At 43.6% G+C, this 16,907-nt stretch overlaps 1 protein-coding gene across 12 annotated transcripts in view; it reads right to left on the reverse strand.

The window, feature by feature from the left end:
- Nucleotides 1–16,907, reverse strand: part of TANC2 (tetratricopeptide repeat, ankyrin repeat and coiled-coil containing 2) — a 617,479-nt gene that overhangs the window by 16,334 nt on the left and 584,238 nt on the right. For 9 of the 12 annotated variants that reach the window (XM_030541300.1, XM_030541298.1, XM_030541297.1 and 6 more), the window contains 6 exons: nt 15,701–15,794; nt 9,444–9,577; nt 8,287–8,410; nt 1,008–1,183; nt 599–731; nt 42–71 (listed from right to left, as the gene is read on the reverse strand). In XM_030541300.1, coding sequence (XP_030397160.1) covers nt 42–71; nt 599–731; nt 1,008–1,183; nt 8,287–8,410; nt 9,444–9,577; nt 15,701–15,794 — 691 coding nt within the window. The remainder of the gene's footprint in view (nt 1–41; nt 72–598; nt 732–1,007; nt 1,184–8,286; nt 8,411–9,443; nt 9,578–15,700; nt 15,795–16,907) is intronic. The other 3 variants (XM_030541301.1, XM_030541296.1, XM_030541295.1) reach the window with 1 other exon arrangement.

Consider the following 16,907-nt stretch of genomic DNA (forward strand, 5'->3'; position numbering starts at 1 on the left):
GCCATCAGATCAAGCCTGATGCTGACAGCGATGAAATATACCTCGAGGGCGACTCGGTAACGTCTGACAACCTTCAAAGAAAGGAGAAAACAAAAAGTTGTAGGAGGGGGGGAAAATGGATGAAAGTGAAAAAAAACAAAAACAAAGAAAGGAAAAAGCAGCAGTGAGAGGCAGGCAGCAAAGAAGCCAATGCACCAGCAAAATCCCCTCCAAGGGCAAGGTAACGTGAGCGGCTGTGTGGAGCAGCGCAGTTAACGCTAGGATCTGAAAGCATATACAGAGCAAGTGAAAGCAGCAGCTCACAGCAATGCATGAATACAGTACTGTTTATAGACCAGGACTAGTAAAGGCAGAAAAGCATTACCATAGGAAAGGCCTCGCCAAAGAAACAGCAGCTTATGGGTTACGTTTGCTAAGTAGTATGGCAGCAAAAATCACAGTTTAACACACAGAACACAACAGTCAGAACTCATGTGCTGCACTCTGGGTAGGAAGCAGCAGCTCCGCTTTAACATTTGCACTGCAGGAAGCCAGACCCACTCCCCGGACGTCCTGCTTTAGTAAACAGTTGAAAGAGGGGTTCCCCCCTTCGCCCTACCTATCTTCGCTCCTTTCTTCAGAAGAGTGACCACGACGGAAGTGTTGCGGCACCCCACAGCCCTGTCGAGTGGGCGCATCCCGCTGTAGTCAACATGCTCGATCATGGCACCGTGGTCCACCAGAAACTGAACCTGCAACGATGAATGCCACAGTCACCACTGCCCTATGCAAGACCAGCCTGGCACAACTCCATGCCATGTGTATGGAGCTCCGTTCTGTTCCACTCTGGGTCTCATCCAGGGCCCATCACTATAGTATCTGAGATAAAGTTACTCTTGTGTCACTCTAGTCTGCAGGTCTGGGTGCTACATGAATGCAGTAAGATGGGTGAGACATCTGAGCACTAATATTTTATGGTATTTCTGCTGCTTTCTTCCTTGTTCTGCAATTAGTAACACAGCACTTACCACCTCTGCATCACCATAAAAAGCTGCCAGGTCCAGGGGAGTGCGTCCATTTTTGTCAGCGTGGTCTGTGGCAGCTCCACTCTCCACCAGGGAACGCACCACGGAAAGGTGGCCCTTCAGACAAGCCCAGCTAAGGGCAGTTAGGCCTTCTTTGTCCATTAGGGATATGGAGCCACCTGAAAGAGCAAGTGCAAGTCCACGTAAGAGCTCTCTCTTGTATAGGGTTTGGTACTATTACATAACAGTAATCACGCTTAGCACTGCTACCCAGTAGCACTTTTTGTTTGCAGAGTGATGTACAAGTGTTAACTACTTTCCCCGTTTTCCCAGTCTGACTATCCCTGTTGTTCTGATGGAGCTGTTAATTGACTTGCTCAAGGCCACATAAACAGACAGTTACAAAATCAGGATAAGAACTCAGGAAAGTTCTTCCTTTAATCACTAGACTATGATGATCAATGAATCAACCTGGTTTCTGTTGATTTATGTTTCTGTAAGTATAATTAAAGGGAAACCTAATGGCATTGTCAGCACAGTCACCACCCAGGCTTATTAAAGAAATGAACAACATCAGACTTCATGAGATCCCAAGTCATTATGGACCAAATGCTGAGTAGCTGGATTGAGCATTGGGCAAATGTGTGCATGGAAGGATGGGAGTGAATCAGTTCCTGAGGATGCAGAGCAGCTGGAAAGCTGCTCACTGGAAGCTGCTTCAGCACCACAGTTGCAGTAGCCTCTGCAGGCTCTCATGCAACCTCTGCAGCAGTTCTGCTACTAAGGCCCCGGCTGTGTCGCAAAGAGAATATGTGTGCAAACCTCAAAAACGGCACATAAACAGCTTTTAAAACAAAATACCGGCCAATCAGATCCTGTTTTCCTGACCTGGTACGAGCTGAGCTCAGGGGTTTTGCATTTCCACAGCTGCAGGAGAAAACAATACTAGTAACTGAAGTAGAATCCAGGGAATGCAGTTACCTGCTCTCTCACCAGGTGCTGCAGGGAGGTAATGAACCCTGAACTCATCACTAAAAAGTGAACTAAAAGCCAGACTCTAACATGAGAACACCACCACATCGGCACAGTTGTTACTCACTGAGCACCAGCAGTGCTGTACACACAGTGGACACAGTCCCTGCCTCTAAGAAGTTCAAAATCTAAATCAGTCAGAGGATTAATGGTACCTTGAAGCTGGATAAATACAGCTCCCGCTCTACTGTGATCTTCTAGTGACGTGGGGCTAGACTCACCAAGCATTTACAGCAGCTTAAATCCTAGTAGAAGGTCATGGCAACTGAAATCTACCAGAGAGACTGCGACTAACTGGAGTTGGTTCACACCAAAATGCACTTTGTCCTCACTTAGATCTGTAGGCTTTTCTGCCAAACTCCTTCTGAATAGCTAGTCGGATCTTAGATCCCTCCCCAGAGACATCAAGAAGCCCACTCTTCTCTCTCAAGAACCATGCTTATATGGACAGAGAGTCTGGAAAGAAATGCAAAGGCATCCTGGAGTAATCAGCCATAGTGGCTCTGTCTACACAGGAAAAAAAGGTGCTTTTTCAGTTGTTAGCTTAATTTTTCAACCCCACCTCTCATCCTCCATAGCACTCATGCAGTCCCAGTTTAACACCTTTGAGATCATTTGAGCTGGTGGTGTTGTAGTTATCAAGTTAAATTAATTCAACTGAGCTAACTTGATGGGATTCCTTATGGGATCAGACACTGTCAACTGAGAGCCAACAGGAGAGAGACCCGAAGTTTTCTTGGACAATTGGGACTACTTAAGGATCATCCAAGTTCTTTCTCTCATGATCTTGGTTAGAATCTTTGGCATGAGGGAGGAATGTGAGAGAACATAAATAACTAAAGTACTTGAACACGGCTCTTCATGGAAAGGGAAGTGTTCTGTTGCTCGAGCAATGGCAACGTTTTCATTCAAAAGTGCGACGAAGGGACCTAAATCAGCTGCATCCCACTGAAGAAAGTGCTTTTCCACCACTCACGCTTGTGACTCTATTACCAATAGGTTGAAACACCGTGGTATTGAGTTCTTCTTCTCCACTAGGTAAAATGACAGTCTCCAGCAAATTCTATCACATCCACTGTGGGTTCTTGACTGGTTCCAAATGCAAAAGGATGACCACAGCCATCCTCTTAGCAAAAGCAGGGAGCCAGAAGAGTGTATTTTCCAACCCTCTTCATCCATCTAGGTCAATGTGTTCACTGGATAGACAACAAATCCATTTAGATTATCCAGACAACACACCTCAGATATCTGCAGCCTTATTCCTTGCATCTTGGCTTCAGATTTCCCTGTGGAGAGGAGCAAGAGCCTAACATACTGACACAGGCAAGTTCACTTGGGATACAACCAAAAAAGTCTCCAACGAGAGCTCTAAACACATTCATGGCACCATGCTGGGGCACAACCTCTAAGGTGACCAGATGTCCCGATTTTATAGGGACAGTCCTGATATTTGGGGCTTTGTTTTATACAAGTGCCTATTACTTCCCACCCTTTCCCAATTTTTCACACTTGCTGTCTGGTCACCCTAACAACCTCCAAATTTGAGTGCAGAACAGCAAAAGAATGTGTGGCCAGACCTCTCGTTCAGAAACAGATGGCATATTGCTTCACTAAGAGGCATATAGCAAACACAGCTTGGATATACACATGTAAGCCCAGTTTTAACTGCTACCAATAGGAGCTCCTCTTCATCTGACAGCCTCCTCCTACACTGCCCCTCACTCTGTCCTGAACAGCTTTTAAAGCTTCATGAAAGGGTCAGCTAGCCTGTAGTCAGCCAATCAGAGGGCAGCGTGCTCATGGAAGTGGTTACAGAGGACTCATTCTCTTTTCCTAGCTGCACTCTGGGGATCAAGCAGCCAAAGGTTTCCAATCTGTTTTCTTCCTGAATCTTCCTGCACAGGTAAGTAAAACTCCTACAAGAATTGGGAAAGGCTAGAAAGCCACAACAACCACCAGCCTTTTTAATCCTTTTCCCTTTCCGGAGATCACGACATGCCCTATTCTAGGGTGACACATAAAGACCCCAGGGTACTGATGCACCAGTGCAGCTTTAAGTGCACAATTCAGACTGCTTCAAGGATGTCAAAATGCTGCTCCTAGGCCTGTCATGCCTGGCCTCTACACAAGTGCCAAATCCATGATGCACTCACTGCTCTCAGCAGGATCTACATTGGACTCTGCTCACCGTGAAGAGTGTCTTTCCTTAAGGTCCTTCAGACCCACTTAACACTGGGGGAAGCCAAACATGACACAAGCCTCTAGCCCTCAACTTTGTCAGGTTAGGGTGACCCCCTAGAACTGCGCCCATATATAGATGAGTTGTGATTCCTGCTGCACCAGGAAAGGCCCTTTGTGTGAGTGCACCCAGAGCACGTAAAACTGCTGGGCTGCGTCTCCTTATCCGAAAACAAATCAGGCTAAAGACAAAATTCAAAGTCAGCAATCAAACTGTAAAATATTTACCTGGCAGAGACACAGACAAGAGAAAAACAAATTGCATCAAACCCACACAAGTGATGCACTGAAGCCTCAACACACTAGAGAACCTTTTACATTTATATTTAAAAATAAGAGAGTGAATGAGATTGTAAGAGGGGTTCCATTCAACTCTCAGTCAAAAGGGCAAAAGGATCTGCTCTAGGATCACCAGGCCTGGCAGAGTGACACGCAGCAAGAGATGATGGAAGGTGCAGATCCTATCTGGGCAGAGAAAGGAATCCAAGGGCAGCTACAGACCCAAATGCCCAGGTAGGAGTGTGCCTCCGCTGGGGAAGGAGAAGTGGGTGATTTCAATAGCTTAGAACTCAGTGCTATGAAGCAGAGGCACACAAGCTAGAGATGGAGGAACAAATAAAACTTGTACCCTTGGAAAAACAAATATATTTTCAGTTGTTCTGAGGGATAGATTTTTGCAAACAGCTTTTAAACTAGTCCCTCCTGGTGTGTGATATAACAACTGTCTCCGCATTGCCAGCCAGAGAGATCATGCCATTGCCTGGTTTACAAGTTAAACTGGAACGCACAACCTCTCCACACTAATCCAAGCTGTCGTTTACCAAGTGAACTCAAAGGCTTTGCCTCTAAAAGTTGGCACCAGTGGGACATATGGATCAAAGCCAAGATTATTCACAGCTGGATCTGCCAGCACTTCAGAACTGATGGATTGAGGGAGAAAGTTTATTCTGTTGGCTGGTAACTGTCCATACCATCCTGAAACTTCACTGCTCCCCTGAAGAGATGGGAAAGCAAAAGTTGGTCTACAAGCGAAAGATGCATTGATGATCCAGTGTCTGGACCAGGAAGACACAGTATTTACGGCTCTCTTGAGCCTGCTGAGTCTGTTCAAACAGCTGTTTTGTATATACAGAAAGCTTCTTCATTTCCATGCTAAAGGTCCTTCACTTTACTGCTGCTGGAAAGCAGAGATTGCCAGTAGTATAGGAATATTCTGGAAGGATGATGGATATCACCACCTGAATCACTGAAAGCAAACGTCTGCTGATGATGTGATACACCCAAAACCACCCCAAACCACTGACCTCTTCCTTCCCCCTAGCTGTCTTTTGCACCAAGTAGTATAAGATTGGTGACTGTATGAGGCAAGATGCGCTCTGTCTGCTGAAAAGCATAATCTATAGCCAGTGTTTCGGATATGATCTAAAACCAAAGAGATCTCAAAACTGAATGCTCATGCAGCGTTCTCAGGCCTCTGTGTACTGCAGTTCCAGCTCAACACACGACAGAATTCCATCCAGCTGTGGCCAGAGAATGCCAATGTAATGTCCACATGCCCACCAATTCTGGATACGACCAAGAACAGCAGGTAATTCTGCAAATGTGAATTTCAAATTGATTGATGATAATAACTCTGTTAATAAGAAGTGTTTAGTGTTTACAAATGCTTCCTCTGCTAATCAAGTACAGTTAAATAAGATCTGCGTTGCAACATACTAATTACACTTACGCTTTCTGATTCACACTTTGATTTTAATGAAACGCCGAACAGGACTGTCAAAGCCAGTGTAATTAAAACACACCATGTAGTGCTGTATTCTACCTGGGTTTGGTTTAAGTTTTCAGCTGTATGTTTATGCTAGTGGATGCTAAGTAAGCTATTGTATTACAGAGCATCTCTTATGAAAGGTGATTTTCATATTCTTGACCTCTCTATCTCTCCAGGGTCATGAAGCCCAGGGGCCGATTATACACGAACTGGACTTTTCTGACCATTTTACATCCAGGACCAGATTAGCTGATTCTGCTCTTTCATGTTTGCCCTGCTATGTAAAGTTTTCCATCCAGTGCTCACCCAAGTTTAAACAGCGTGCCTCTCTCTCGTGTCTGTTAAATAATACTTATTTTAAGATAGATGGAGAGATATGAAGGTCAGAATTTTAATAGGAACAAAAAGAAAAAGGGTGATTAATGTGAAAAGATCTCCAGAGCCGGCCCATCTCACTGTCCAAGTCACAGCACTAAAGAGTGGGGATCGCTGTGGCACACACTCCCAGAATGGCCAGGTGAGGAATGGGTATCTTGCACTCAAAAGTCTGGAAGCCCTTCAATGCAAAATCATATTTTAAAGGGCTACGTAAATAATTCTGTGCAAGAGATTTTAGCCAGCAGGAATACTAGGTAGACCCAGCTACTTATGACAAGGGAAATATCCCTCCCCAAATGGGTTTTCGTTTAGAGAGCATATCTGAAAAGAAAATATGAGGACAAACTGGAGCAAAATATGAAAAGAAAGGGAAGCTCCCGGGGCCTTTCCCCTCTGCTGGAGATTTTCACTGCTGGGTGTAGCTACACACCGCAATGAGTGGGGACGCAGCCTGCATTTCACTGTGGCTTATGGCTATGCCTACCCTAGATGTCACCGCAAGGATAGACAAGCGTAGACAAGGTCTAAATCCTTGTCCACACTAGGGATTTTACACTGATGTCAGCAGTGGGAGCAGCTAAAACAGCTGAAAATGGTCCAATTACAAGTGTTAAATTGTGTCCCAAACGGTGCTCAGTACTGTTTCATTAAGCCATGGTTGAGCCTTGAGATTTGGTCCTGTCAACACATGCATTTAAATGGTTTCCATCACGACACTCATTATGACCAAGAAGTACGTTTCCTAGTTTTGATGTGGTTAAGGGGCATTGCAACAGATATGGCAATATCTTGCAATATCATTGAAAAACCTTATTTAATTAAGTTTAAGTATCTTTGGGGTCCATTGTATTAAATGCAAAGTTTATGTATTATTGTGGGTTGGGGTTGTATGTAATATCTCTAGGCGGGAGATGTGATGTGAGGCCTGGGAGTTCAGAGGACTATATTGAAAATGTGCCAAACAAGAGTGTTAAGCGGATTTCTTGGGGAATGCCCTAGGGAGAGGCTAATGCAAATACCCTATCTTTTGAAGCTACACCCTGAGGAGAGGGTATTTGTCTGCTGATTACCCATTCCCAGAGACTGGAGATCAAAGGCCCAAGCTGTGTAAAGAAACCAGCTGGTGGTTCCGGTTTTGAATGCGAGACAGATATAAACTTATTATCATGGGGAAAACCCAGTTGTAGGTTTTGAAGGACTGATACCTGCGAGAGCTCCAGGTTGGAGCTGAGATGACCTTTGGTAATTCTTTTAGCACACGTGTGGTTCTTTTATTGTTTTTAATACATTTTCTCTGGAAAACTTGATGGCTGAAGCTTTCACCGTGTGTTATGCAACGAAGCTCTCAAATGAGCACATACACACCCAAGACAGAAAACAAATGAACAGCCAAGACTAAGGCCATGACTACTCCAGTCTTATTTTCTAAAATGACAAACCATCGCTTCCAACAATGAAAATTCACTGGTGGTAGCAACTTTGGGAGCCCTAGTGTAGACAAAGTGGCAGCAGCCACCAGTGTCATGCAGCCTTGCCTTCAGCAGGGTTAGATGACATGGTGGGTAAAATTCCAGCAGCCATTCTCCATTAGCTCTCCAACGATTGCAACCAAAGAGGGTGTGTGTGTGAACTGTTAGTAACAACAATGTCCACAAGTCAGGAGGAGAAAATTGTTCAAAGTATCGAGGGGCTTGAGAGTGCCAAATCATGTAATGCACTTACATGTGATCTAACCTTCATCCCCAGACAACAGAGTGGCAGTGGTCCCAATGATGTCAGTGATTTGATCTTTTGGTTTACCCGGGCCTGTTTCTAACATGAGTAGTACAGTGCTGTGCTTCAACTCAGCCTTGCCTAAGATCTAACCTTGTGCAAGTAAGAATTCCACGGTGCCTAGATGTCCCTCAGAAGCAGCCATCATCAAAGGAGTCCGACCCTGCTTGTCTGCCATGTTTACATCAGCGCCGTGGGTGAGTAAGAGATCTACAATCTGGAAACACGTAAAACAAGGATACAGTTGAAACAAAGAGGTTCTGCTGGGATGAAACGAGAGCTGAGATACAGCCTACCAGTCCCCCTGCCTCGAAACCTCACCCAAACCTCAGACACAAAGAAAGAAATTATTTCTTTATCCATATTTCCCCCCTAGCTAACTGCAGACTTTGGAGTGCCTGGCACCTAACCTGTTGCCCAGGCTTTATGTGCCACTGTTTTTTAAAGTGAGGTGAGGCAGGGGGTTTGTAGGGGATTAGATCACTGAGAAAATATTGTTTTTAATCTAAACAAACTAAAGTGCTCCAAAATAGCATGGTCCTGGCTGCATTACAAAGGCTGTAATAATAACAACAACCACAAGAATCCTAATAATAATAGCTCCATTTACACCAGCACTTTCTGTCTTTTAGGTAGTTAATGGAGAAGGCACCAGGACAGTCACTGGTTCTTTTAAGAGAGCCATTAATTCTAACTCTGGTTACATTTCAAGGCTTAAAGCCTTTTCTATTTAACCATAATGGGTTACCTAGGGAGGTGGTGGAATTGCCTTCCTTAGAGGTTTTTAAGGTCCAGCTTGACAAAGCCCTGGCTGGGATGATTTAGTTGGGAATTGGTCCTGCTTTGAGCAGGCGGTGGGACTAGATGACCTCCTGAGGTCCATTCCAACCCTGATAGTCTATGATTCTATAATAATAAGAGTATCATATTTAGGAGAAACTACTCACATAGCACTACAAGTAAAGACCTACATCTTCTAACGTGACCGGTGATTTTCTGAGGTCTGAACTAAGACACCTTAAAGGGGCCTCATTTTATATGCCCTCTCCAAATGAAACATTGTGGAACGTTTAGGCCAAAGCATTTAGTTGGGCAAGTCAGAAGCCTGATGACTTTAGTGGCTGAACATTTCCTGCATGGAATACTAGTATAAGGGATTATCTAAACCCATAACTCTATTATTACCAACGACATGCACCCTAGTGAAATGAGAAATAACTTTTGGTGGATGCTGCAGTGACCTCATTTACCTGCCAGTGGCCTTGTCTCACTGCGCTGAATAATGGCACTACCCCACGTCGATTTGGCTGGGCCACTGCTGCTCCTTGCTCCAGAAGCAGACGACATACTTCCAGCTTACCCCGTCCTGCAGCAGCTGTCAGAGCTGAAAGGGGGAGGAGGGGAGAGGGAGAGAGAAGGTCTTTTAGAACTGCATATTTCCAGCAGTAAGAAAAATGTCTCCTTTGCTCCCTTCAGTGATCAGAAAATATAATATGCTTTATGTTAAACAAATTTTCTTTCAATTTCAACAAGCAAAAGGAGTGACTAAGCTTGCTTGTACTTCAGCATTACAGTGAACTAAATAATAATAAAAAAAATCAATGAAAACAAATGAAAAAACAGTAATAAAAAAGCCTAATTCACCAAAAAATTTATACCAGAGAAAGAAAGCCTGTTCTGCTCATTCATGGCAATTTGTGAGTAACTTTCACGAGGGCTGTAATTCCTGCCAGTAATCTCAAATCTCTCTTTCTTCCAAACATCTGCATTCCCTCCACCCTGAAGGTTACAATTATTATATTCAGGGCCTAGATACTACTCTCATAGGTAGGATAAAAAAAAGACACATAATGGATAGACAGAGAGACTATGATACTTTGCTAGCTGTAATTTTCACTAATCATTTATATTTTATTATCAAAGGTTAGTTCTTTCTGGAAAGAGACCTCATAAGAGCCTGGAAAAAGAGTACTGTATGAGAAAGACCATTTTCCTTTTCCCCAAGTTGCAATGGACCAGGAAAAAAACCCCAGCTATGATAATACTGGCATGTGCAACTATGAAGTTCAAGGCAGTGTCATCTGAAACCTTAAACATTTCCCCTTGTGCCTCCTGCAGCTTTTCTGTGGCACAGTACAGCATACAATCCAGAGATTCTAAAACCAAGTACGTCACTACATGGGAATGATTTCAATAGAACACACAAACCTCTGGGTACATGCTTTCTTCACATACACTTTAAAGCCCTTCCACAAAATGTAAGTTGTATTTGTCTAGTTTCACTAGGGAACCTGACTACATGGGTTTCTTGAAGGAAGGCAGAGAGAGAGAGAGAGATGGAGTTATTGAAAGATTATTGCCAGCCAGCTGGAAGTTAGTAGAGTTTGTGGTTTTCTTTTTCAGAATTAGTGCAGAGCCGTGCTATTCAAATGGAAGATTTTTGTTTTTTACTATCTCATTTTAGGGTGTAAGGTTTTGAAACCCCATCAGGGAAACAATTGGAACACAATGCATATGAACAAGCATTCTTCAATTTAAAAGCTAATTCTGCCCTTTGTTTCTGGGCCAGGACAGATCCCACCTGCAAATGCCTTTTTATGCAAAGCCAAAATTATCTTTAATTTTCAATATTTCAAGTGACCTGGTAACATGAAAGTTCCGCTCCCTGGAAAAATGTACATTGTAAACTCTGACAACATGGCTGGGTTAGAAATTGAATCTGAAAATAGATCTAAGTGTAGGACTTGTCTTTTACTTGTCTTCAGTATTAATTTGAGACTTTTCAGCTCCTCCCTCTCCTCCTCAGCTTCATGTGTATTTCAGCCCAGCTCCTCTGGCTCCGTGTTTTGCTCCTTTTAGTAGGCGTCTGAGCAGAAGCTGGGAGTCTATTTCTAACTGATGGGGCATGTTTCTTTTTCTTTGAAGTTCATTTCTGTGGGATGGCTGATTTAGAGGTGTTGATGGGTTTCCAGCTGCAACCCTGTTACTTGTGGGTGATATATTCAACTTCTCTCTGTTCCAATCTGTAGTTTATTTTCTTCTCTTGGGTTTGGGGGACATCAAGAGTTAAAAACGAAAAACCTCTAAATGCTGCAAACAGAAGTGACTATGAGACCCGTAATCGTATCCATGTGGCTTTGAATGTAAGCTACAAATGTAGAAGACAGGGACTGTGTCTAGTGGTCACAAGCAAGGGAGGAATCAAGGCTTCTGGGTTCTATTCCTGGGTTTTGCCATTGATTCATTGTGTAATGTCTCTAAGGGCTGGTCTACACTGGTGGGGGGGGGTATCGATCTAAGATTCTCAACTTCAACTACGTGAAAAAAGATGAGACGCGATATATCGATCCCCGAAAAATCGATAGCTACCCGCCAATACGGTGGGTAGTCTGGCCGTACCCTCACACAAAGTATTATTATGGACAATGGTGTGACTGTCAATTATGTAATGTGCATTTATTCTACATTCCTAGTGGGCTCAGTAACAATGTACTTTGAAATGCAATTGAGCTGTTTGTAAGGAAAAAGTCAACTTCTCTACTGGGAAAAAGAACCACCTTTTTAATGTGCTTTCAGTCTCCTGTGTTTTACAATCATCTATTTCATACTCAGTAGCAGGAGGACACATTTTGATGCATTTATCGCCATTGTATTTGCACCTCCATCTCTGACTGTATTATTACTGTTGACACAGACACTTTCTGCTGGCTTTTAATATTAGTCTTGATTCAGAGGTAAATATTCCATCTGGAACTGACTTTTTTGTGCTGTCAGCAGTGCCCAGGTTATGATGTAATTTGGCACTGCAATTCAGATGACAGTAGGATAATATCATGAAGCCAGGCAGTCAATTCTACTCCAGACAAGGTTAGAGAGACAAGCAACAGGTATCGAAACAGAACAGGAACCAATACGGATTTTCAGAGTTGATTTTAGGTTGAGGCAACACTTTCTGCTGCATTTCTCTTTATTTTTATCTAGAATTGTTAAGTACTTTTTGGAAAATAAAACCAAAACAAAATAAAATGGAGTCTCATGAGCCACAGGACGCTCACGTTACTTATGCAATATGTGTAAAAACTAGAGATTGAGGTTTTGACAATTTCCAGTTTGGGGGGGCAATTTTCCCTATGCCCCAGGCCCCATGGCGGTCTGGGTCTTCGGTGGCATTTCAGCAGCAGGGTGCCCCTCAGTCGCTCCGGGTCTTCGGCGGCATTTCGGCAGCGGGGAGCCCTCCAGTGCCGCTGAAGACGTGAAGCGACTGAGGGGCTCCCCGCCTCTGAAATGCTGCCAAAGACCCGGATCACCACCGGGTGAGTACAAGCGCTGCCCCAGGCCCCCTGAATCCAATGGGTGGTCCTGACTGCTGGCTGCTTATTTTCCATCTTTCACAAGGGCATTTCATATTGGGCATTCCTTTGCAATGACTCTTAGCACGTGAATCAACACTACTCCAAGGTAACCAGATGGACTCCAAGAGCTCTTCACAAACAGACAGAAATATCTAATAGTCATGGCCACACAAAAGCTTTTCCATTAAAGGGAGCTCTTTGCCAGGGGTAGTAACACACAGAGGGAACAAGGCAAATGCTGGATGTGTTCTTCAGGGAACAGTCAGGCAAGGAAAGTGGCCTGGGATGTATGGAAATGGGAGATGTCTGAGCAGAACAGGAAGCTGCTGGAACTCATCAAGCAGAGGTGCATGGATGAGCAGCCTCCAGGCAGAAGTCTATACAGAGTCAGGGATGTGGGAGAGCTGTCTGGATGTGAAGGGAGACTGCATTGCAAATGGAGAGAGAGTTAGAAACTAGTCCAGAAAATCTGTGTGGCTTAATATCAGACTATGTCAAGTTTAACTAGAGTCATTGGCTATCTTAACTCATGTCCAATGATATCATAGAATCATAGAAGATGAGGGTTGGAAGGGACCTCAGGAGGTCATCTAGTCCAACCCCCTGCTCAAAGCAGGATCAACACCAACTAAATCATCCTAGCCAGGGCTTTGTAAAGCTGGGCCTTAAAAACCTATAAGGATGGAGATTCCACCTCCCTAGGTAACCCCATTCCAGTGCTTCATCACCCTCTTAGTGAAAAAGTTTTTCCTAATATGACAGATGTTGGAGACAAAGAGATCAGGTGACCTCGTGTCCCGGGAAAGGAGCTGAGCAGAGAGGAGGGGCTGGGGGGCGCTGTTAGTCTGGAGCTGGCTGGGGTCGAGGAGTGAAGTGCAGGCGTGGGGGGTCTGGTTCACTGCCCCCCAGAATGGACCCGGCCAAGGGGTCCGGTTCGCTGTATCTACAAGCTATGTTTTAGAACCTGTTCCTGTCATCAAATAAACCTCTGTTTTACTGGCTCGCCGAGAGTCACATCTGACTACGAAGTGGGGGTGCAGGACCCTGTGGCTTCCCCATGACTCCGCTGAGGCAAGGTCGCTGTGGGAAGCGCATGGAGGGGCAGAGGATGCTGAATGCTCCAAGGAGAGACCCAGGAGATGAAGACGTGTGAGCTTCTTGCCCTGAACAAGTCTGCTCCAAGGGAGAGGAGGCTCCCCAAAGTCCTGACTGGCTTGGTGAGGAGCAGTTCCAGAGCATCGCCTGGTGACTCCGTGACAAGCCCAATACGCCGTTTGCCTTCTTGACAACAAGGGCACACCGTTGACTCATATCTAGTGTCTCATCAACTGTAATCCCAGGTCTTTTTCTGCAGAACTGACGTTTAGTCAGTTGGTCCCCAGCCTGTAGAAGTGCATGGGATTCTTCCATCCTTAGTGCAGGATTCTCCACTTGTCCTTGTTGAACCTCAACAGATTTATTTTGGCCCAACCCTCCAATTTCTCTAGGTCACTCTGGATCCTATCCCTACCCTTCAGCGTATCTACCTTTCCTCCCAGCTAAGTGTCATCTGCAAATTTGCGCGGGTGCAATTCATCCCATCATCCAGTTCATTAATGAAATTGTTGAAGAAAACCGCATCTGCAGTATCTGATGCTGCTTACCAAAGTAAATACAACAGAGGGACATTTTAGTGGTTTTTTGACCAAACCTTACAAATATTTTGGATTCCCATCCTCAATTCCAGAGTCTGTTTTTCCAGTTAATAGCATCACTTGATATTTTGGCCTTATTTTTAAAGTAAAAGAGAATATATTTTAGATAACACTACCTCTGCGCTGGTCAACATATTGAATCAACAACTCATCTGTAAAAATGTTGTCATCATTATACAATTGTAATGAATACTTATTCAGTGTTCAGGGATCATATCTAGATAACTATACCTCTATTCCTTTCCCTTCTCCTTCTATGACTCTCTAAAGTAACATTTATTTGTAAAAAAAAAAAAAAAAATTCAGTTAATATTATCATGACATATTTAGTCTGTATTTAGGTCTCCTCTGGTGATTCTGGGGGCTTCATCCTTTCACACATTCCTGCTGCTAGCCCACAACAATCTTAGTTTTGTTCAGGCTGCCTACTGTGTCAATTCTCATCTACAATTTTGTCCTTTACGAGCTCAATTTACCCAGAGGAGGTTCTTCCTGGTAGGCTCAAATTTTGGTGTTGCCATGAACATGAAAACATTCAGAGGTTTGGTTACATGAGTATATTTTTCAAACTACAAAGTCTGAACCAATTCAAGATGTACCCCAGTGTGTGTTCTGTTTATCAAAAACAATTTAACCACACACAAAATTACACATCACCCAGTGTTTGCATCCTTGGTTCAGGTCATTTCTGACTAACGCTGGCAGGATCAAAATCATTATGTGGTTACCCAGACAGGAATATCACTGTGGCAATACCAGTGGTTTAAACTAATTAGTGAGTAGAGTACAAACCCTGTCGCTAACATTTAACTAGCTCATCCAAGTTAAAAGCCAATGGCTCCATTTTGCAGATCTCTATTTGGCTGAGCACAAGCTGTACGTGTAAAGGACGTGGATTGCAATGCTGACTTTTTTCTAGTAGACACTGGGAAGGTGACACATCTAGACTGGCATACAGGATTATCAGATGGACTATCCTCCATTAACATGCATTTGTTTAATTGCCAGGTATATTTTCAATGTTACAATAAAGCAATTACAAGCTCGCAGAAAACCAAATGCTAATTTAACATTCAGGAGTTTAAGCTGCAGGTGTTGCAGGTTATTTTGGTGTTGGCAAACATTCCTTTTATAGCTGTGCCAAATATCAAAGGAAAAAAAAAGAGTTCTGTGCTCATCTAGCTCAATACAGTGGAAGATGTCCCAGAAAAGATTGCTGGCCTGATCTTTAGAGGTCCTGCATACCTGAATCTTCCAGGTACTCAGTAACTCCAAAAATCAGGCCAGGCACTTTTTGGAAAAATAATAAAGCAGGTTACAGAGCATCTGCAAGGAAGTTCAAATCGAAGAAACTGATGTCCCCTCAGTAAGTCGTGACACACGCAGGTCTAAAATGTATATTTGATATTAGTGGAATCCACAAACATGAAAGATAGAAACTGCAGCATCTACAGAAATTACCTGTCTCTCCCCACAGGCTGTCAAAGCTGTTGATCTGTGCTCGTTCCACCTCCTCTTCATCTTTTTCTGGAAGATCGAGCAGGTAGGAGACAATCTAAAACAAAGAGACGTGTCAGCTCAGGAACTTCAGCATGTTATATATAAACTGCTGACATCTTAACATAAGCCATTCTGAATAAACAAACAAAAATGAACAAAGGCTCTGCCTGGCACCTCAGCGTAGGTAAATATTCTTCCCGAGATCAGTAACTGAGCCAGCTGCCCTGAACAAGGGAAACAACAAGTCTCTTGAGACAACTGCACATGACGAGCCTTTATAGTGGTGCTACCTAACAACTCAGAAGCTGTGTATGTTTTGTACACAGATTATCCTGTGCATGCAGTGAATGCTCCATAGTTCCTAGGTTACCCACAGTGACCAGTGAAGAAATAGTGCTTTAGTGACTTTCATCTTTGGATCCTGAAGTGCTTAAAAGAGGTGGGTGAATACTAGATTGGGCTGTCTTTCGAAACAATTAGCTCCTTCCTGGCATGAATGACATTCAGGCAGATCGCTAGAAACGTACCAACATGGTTTCCCTGGCCAGTGTAGACTGGGATTCAAAGACTGAATTAATCTCCTCCGAGGGTAAATTTTTGAAATTGGCTAAAATCTCCTTAGTGCTTGGTAAGATGATAGGAGAAAGCAAGAGATTAAGGAGAGAACAGTGTTTATTGAAGGACAAAGGTACATTTTTCTCATTCAAGAAGGGGCACACCTACCAAGAACCACACTAAAGGCAAGAGTGGGGCAACTATGCCTGTTGTACTCAGCATAGCAACCTGACAGCAGACAAGGGCAGGAAGCATCTCTCATGAACATAACATGCAAGGGGGCTTTGAAAAGAAAGGTTTTCAGTTACAATTGTCATTTCTAAGCTGCCTGCTGGGGCTATCCATTACTGAAAAGCAACAGCATGTACAACACAGGCCCTGGGGAGCCTGAAGTCACAGACTAAACCAGTTTTCAATCAGCTTTCATATGTGCTTAACTGCTAGAAGAAAAATGGTAATGCTTGCTATGTCAGCAAACTGTTAATCAGTGGAAGTAACATTCCACCTTAACTTTCTTATAATTATAAATTATAGACATTTTAATTCTAGTATGATTATTATATTATATAATTACTAATTATAACACTACTTCCCCTGGCTTTCCACCTCCCTT

The sequence above is a fragment of the Gopherus evgoodei genome, chromosome 23, assembly GCF_007399415.2.
Source record: "Gopherus evgoodei ecotype Sinaloan lineage chromosome 23, rGopEvg1_v1.p, whole genome shotgun sequence".
Taxonomy (NCBI): Eukaryota; Metazoa; Chordata; order Testudines; family Testudinidae; genus Gopherus; species Gopherus evgoodei.